The 5,296-nt window shown below is 66.3% G+C and overlaps 1 protein-coding gene across 1 annotated transcript; it reads left to right on the forward strand.

The window, feature by feature from the left end:
- Positions 1–973: 973 nt before the first annotated feature.
- ETH_00039850 (uncharacterized protein) lies at positions 974–3,221 on the forward strand (the record flags this gene model as incomplete). Its single annotated transcript, XM_013379695.1, has 2 exons — positions 974–2,712; positions 2,941–3,221. Coding segments are annotated over 2 exons (2,020 nt in total), but the record flags the coding sequence as incomplete, so codon positions are not given.
- Between the last annotated feature and the right edge of the window lie 2,075 nt (positions 3,222–5,296).

Raw genomic sequence — 5,296 nt, forward strand, 5'->3', positions numbered from 1 at the left:
CCGCTGCTGTAGCCGCTGCTGCAGCAGCTGGTGCAGCCGCCGCTGCCCTGATGCAGCAGGACAGCAGCAGGGTAGCAGCAGGACAGCAGCAGGGTAGCAGCAGGGCAGCAGCAGGGCAGAGTTGCCTCTATGTGCAGCTGCACGGGCGTGAGGGCTAGCTGTCTCTGCACTGGCAGTGCGCGTTGGCAGCTACTGCGGCTGCTGCTGCTGTTGCTGCTGCTGCTGCTGCTCAGGGACACTGCGGTGCTGCTGGCCGCCCTGGAGCTGCTGCGGGGCCTCCTGGGGGCCCCCCTTGGCAGCAAAACTCTCGCTGGGGCCCTCCAGCCTTTTGCGCAGCTCCTCAAGGGGCCCCCAGAAGAAGCTGCAGTCAAAGACTCTCTCTTCCAGCTCTGCGTCTTCCTCAAAAGCCACTTCCAGGTGATACCCCCAGCAAACCCCAGGGGACCCCAGGGGCCCGGGGGGCCCCTGGGGCCCCAGGGGGCCCCGCAGCCCCAGGGGCCCCAGAGGCCCCAGGGGCTTCAGGGGCTTCGGAGGAACCAGGGGCCCCAAGGGCTTCAGGAGCTCAAGGGGCCCCGGGAGCCCCAAGGGCTTCAGGGGCCCCAAGGGCTCCAGGGGCCCCTGGAGTCCTAGGGGCCCCAGGGCACCTGCGAGCCAAGGAATAGCCTAGGGCCCCGGGGCCCCTGCTGGGCCCCTAGGGCCTTGGGCCCCTGGCTGTTTTCCCTGTGCCCCTGGGGCTCCTGGGCCCCAGGCTTTCTCCCTTTTCTTTTTAGCTGCATTTAGGGGGCCCCTACTGCTTTAAATGTTACTGGAGAGAGACAAACGCATGCAAAGCTGACTGGGAATCTTGCAGCGAACTGCCTGTCGTGTGTCTTTTTTGCTGCTGCTTGCTGTTGCGGCTGTTGCTGTTGCTGCTGCTGCTGCTGCTGCTGCTACTGCGCAGGACTATGCGGAGAGCCCGACGCTGCTGTCTTTCATGCTGGGGCCCTTCTTCGAGGGGGAGCTGCGGCAGAAGCAGCTGGACTATTGGTTTGGTGGGGAGGGGGGCCCCCTTCCGGGGGGCCCCTCTGAAAGGGTTCACTTTTTGCTGTCAACGGGGCTGACTGAGGCCACGGGGCCCCACATGCTGCGCCTTCTTGCTGCTGCTCTTTGCCACCCCGCAGGCCCAGCAGCAGAGGTCCCTCCTCCGGCTTCTCCGGGCCCAAACGCTGCTGCTGCTGCTGCTGCTGCTGCTGCTGCTCCCCGCCCCACATTCCGGGGGGCCCTGGAAGCTATTTCGCTGGCCGGGGCCAGCTCGCTGGTGGTGGGGACGCTTCGAGGGCCCCTTGGGTCTGGGGGGCCCCCGGAAGGGCCCTCGGGGGGCCCCTCGGGGGTCCCCTGGGGAGGATCCTCGGGGGGCCCCTGGGGGGCCCCCTGGGGGCTGGGGACTGGCCGTTTGGGGGGCGAGGGCAACAGCAGCTGGGGCGGGGCCTTTGAGGGACTTTCTGCAGTTCCTGTGTCTCCTTTTTCTTTAAAAGCAGCTGCTGCAGTTTCTCTTTTGGGCGGGGCATCAGCTGCAGCAGCAGCTGCAGCTGCAGACCCGCGGGCAACAGCAAGTGTGGGGCCCGAAGGGGGTCCCCAGGGGCCCCCTACGTGGCTGGGAAGCAGCAGCATTTTGGGCCCTTTCAAGGGTACTGGGCCAGGGGGCCCCCGGGGGGCCCCCATGAGCCGCGCTGCTGCTGTGGCGCTGCAGGAGCGACGCAGCCGCAGAGCTGCGGGGCTGCTGCAGCAGCAGCTGGAGGCCCTCGAGGGTAGGGAGGATATAGTTTTGCTGCAGCGGCCCTACTGGGGCCCCGGGGGCCCCCGGGGCCCCGGGGGCCCCACGGGGCCCCTGGGGGCCCCTGGGCGCACAGTGCGGCTGCTGGGCGCAGCTTGCGAGCTCAGCCAGGCCTTCGCCCGCGAGTTCCTGCTGCTGCTGCTGCTGCCCGGGGTTGCCCCGGGGGGCGTCCTTCCGAGGGGCCCCCTTAGGGGGCCCCCCGACCCGCTGGGGCTGGCGGCTGCAGGCAGAATGGCCCTGGAGAGGAGCTTGAGGGGCCCCCGAGGAGACCCGCAGCTCGTGGGCTTTCTGATGCGGCTGGTGCTGCAGGCCCTCGAGCAGCAGCAAACTTGGCAGCAGCATATTGGGCAGCAGCAAAATTTGCAGCAGCAAACTTGGGGGGGACCCCCGGCCCAAATGCAGACCCAGGGGCTGGGCCCTTTGGAGCTCTTTGAACTCGCAGAAGCTACAGAGACAGTTGAGGCTGCGCTGCCGCTGCTGCAGCAGCTCACCTGCATGCAGCAGAGCTGGCTGCTGCTGCACTACGGGGGCCCCCCACCTCAAGGGGGCCCCCGGGGGGCCCCCAGCTCTGTCAGTCGGGGCCTTTTGCCTTACTTCAGTGCCCTGCTTCGGGTGTACAGACACCTCGGCCAAAGCAACAGCTTCAAGTGCTGCCTGCAGCTTCTCGCGCTGCACCGCTGCGTAGACACAGACACTGCAGCAGCTTTGCTGCAGCTGTGGGGTGGGGGGCCCCCCGTAGGGGGCCCCCCAGGGGGCCCCCCGAAGAGCCCGCAGTGGCTGCAGGAGGCCCCAGAGGCTGCAGCAGCAGGAAGCCAAGAGACAGCAGATGCAGCAGACCCGGGGGCCCTGAGGCCCCTGCTGAGGGAGGGGCAGCTGCTGCTGCTGCAGCGAATGATGCAGTACGCGCGCAGCTGCTGCTTCAGGGGGTTTCCAGTTTTGTGTCTCCTCTGGAGCTGCCTGATGTGCCTTTGCTGCTGCTGCTGTTGCTGCTGCTGCTGCTTCCAGTTCCCCTGCCCACTTAGAGACTCAGCTGCCGCTGCCGTGGCTGCTGCTGCACACGCAGGGAAGTTGCTACTGCTGTTGCTGCTGCTGATGCATGTGGGAGCTGCTGCTGCTGCTATGCCCAGGTGGAAGCCGTTGCTCGACTTTGGCTCCGTCGCTCTCCGCTCCGGCCCCAGCCAGAGCGACACCAGCAGCAGCAGCAGCAGCAGCAGCAGCGGGTTGGCAGCTGTAGACGCAGCTCGCGAAGAGGCGCTGCTGCAGCAAACGGCGGAGACAGGCTCTGGCTGTTTGCTGCGTGCTGCTTTGGCTCTAAATCTGGGGGCCCAAGATGCAGCAGCAGCTGCTGCTGCTGCTGCTTTTCTATCGAAGCTGGCCAGGCACGTTTGCTGCTCTGTCTCCTCAGGCAGTAGCGCCTAAAAGAAGCACCGCAAGCAGAAGCAGCAGCAGCAGCAGCAGTAGCAGCATTAGCAGTAGCAGCAGCAGCAGTAGCAGCATTAGCAGCAGCAGCAGCAGCAGCAGTTAAGGGGCCCTCACCTCAACGACAGGGTTTCTAACGAGCAGCCCGGAGGCTATGCCGTGCAGGAGCTGCCCTTAGTCGCGAACTCTAAACCCTACACCCTAAACCCTAAACCCTAAGCCCCAGATTCTACACCCTCCAAACCCTAAATAACCCTAAACCATGAACGCTAGACCATAGACGCTAGCTGTAAACCCTAAACCCTAAACCACAGCAGCTCTCTCTCAAACTTGAATAAGAGAAGGCCAAAACCACCCGAAACTGCTAGCGGGCGTTTGGGGGCCCCAGGGGCCCCCAAACACTCCATGGGGCCCCCGGGGGCACCCGGGGGCCCCGGGAGCCCCAGAATCCTAAAGGCCCCAGGGGCCTAAGGGTACCCTAGGGGCCCCAGGGGCCCCGAGGTACCCAGGGGCCCCCTTGTGGGGCCCTTGGCCAAAGAAAGGCCTTTTACTTTGTGGTGTTTGCTGCAGGTTAGAGGAGCCCTTGTGGGGGCCCCCGGGGGTCGGGGGCCCGCGGCGCTGGGGGGGCCCCCCGGGGGCCCCCAGTACCCCTTCTCTAGCGAAGGCTGTGGCGTGCCAGCTGCTGTCGCTGCATGCAGTGAGCAGGGGGGCCCTGGGAGAAGCGTCGCTGCTGCTGCAGCAGGGGGGAGCTGCTGCAGCAGCAAGAGTGGCAGCTGCCAGCTGCTGCTGCGCCTCTCCTTCTTTGCTGGCCGAGGCCCTCGGCCGCTTGTCGCTGTCGCTCTTCATGCGCCGCTGCCTCGCAGCAGCAGCAGCAGACAGCGCGCAGCAGCAGCAGCAGCACGGGGGGGCCCCCCGGCCCCCGCTGCAGCTGGAGTCTCTTTTGCTGCGCGAAGTCGTAGGGGCCCCCGGCTGGCTGGGGGCCCCCTTTGTGCGCTGCTTCTGGGGGGCCCCCTTGCCCCTCTGCATGGACGCGCTGCTTACTGTTTCTGCCTTTGCGGGAACCCTTGAGCAGCAGCAGCAGCAGCTGCAGCAGCAGCAGCAGTGGGGAAGCCCCGTCGCCGCTGGCAGCAGCTGGCGCATTCGTTGCTGCGCTGCAGCCCACGCCGCGCTGCAGCTGGCGAAGCGCCCAGACGATCTCAGTACTGCCACCTTGCTGCTCCAGGACGTGCTGCAGTTGCAGCAGCAGCAGCAGCAGCCGCAGCAGGCTGCGCCTCCCCCCGACCTCTTCCGCGCTGTCATAAAGCTGAAGCTCGCTGAGCTGAGCCAGGTGTCTCTCGGGAGCAGCAGCAGCGCAGCTGCGAAGGCGCAGCAGCTGGTGCGTCTTGTGCAGCAGCAGCAGCAGCAGCAACAGCAGCAGCAGGGGCTGTTAGCAGCTGGGCTAGGGGACGCTCGGGCATCTCTGCAGCTGCAGCAGGAGACAGCAGCAAACCTGCTCTCGCTGGAGCTGTCCTGTCGCTGCGCCCTAATTCAGCAGCTGCAGCAGCAGCACCAGCGCAGCAGTTTTGCTGCAGCCCCGGGCTGCCCCGGGGGCCTCGCAGGCGCTGCTGCGGAGGCCCTGAGGGCCATTGACCGCATGCGCAGTTTGCCTAGCCTCGACTGCAGCTGCAGCAACGAGCCCCTGTGGGCAGCAGCAGCAGCAACTGCAGCAGCAGGAGCAGCAGGAGAAGCGACAGCAGCAGGAAGAGCAGGAGCAGCGGCAGCAGCGGGAGCCGCAGCAGCACATGGGCCCTGTGCTGGTGCGCACTCTAGTGCTGCAGCAGCACCGCATTCGGGAGCTGCTGCAGCTGCTGCAGCAGCTGCTGCTGCTGCTGTTGGCTCGCAAGCGCGGCTGAAGCATCTTTGGCGCTGCGCTGTTCTCGCTAAGGAAATCTTAACAGCTTTGCAAGGGGCCCAAGAGAGCAGCAAAGCTTCTCTGGAGACAAGCCACAGCTGCGAAACCCCTGCAGCAGCAGCAGCAGCAGCAGCAGCAGCAGCGGAGCCAGCAGCAGCAGCAGCAGCAGCAGA

The sequence above is a fragment of the Eimeria tenella genome, genomic scaffold (genome assembly GCF_000499545.2).
Source record: "Eimeria tenella Houghton genomic scaffold, Eth_scaff3811, whole genome shotgun sequence".
NCBI classification, from domain to species: Eukaryota; Apicomplexa; class Conoidasida; order Eucoccidiorida; family Eimeriidae; genus Eimeria; species Eimeria tenella.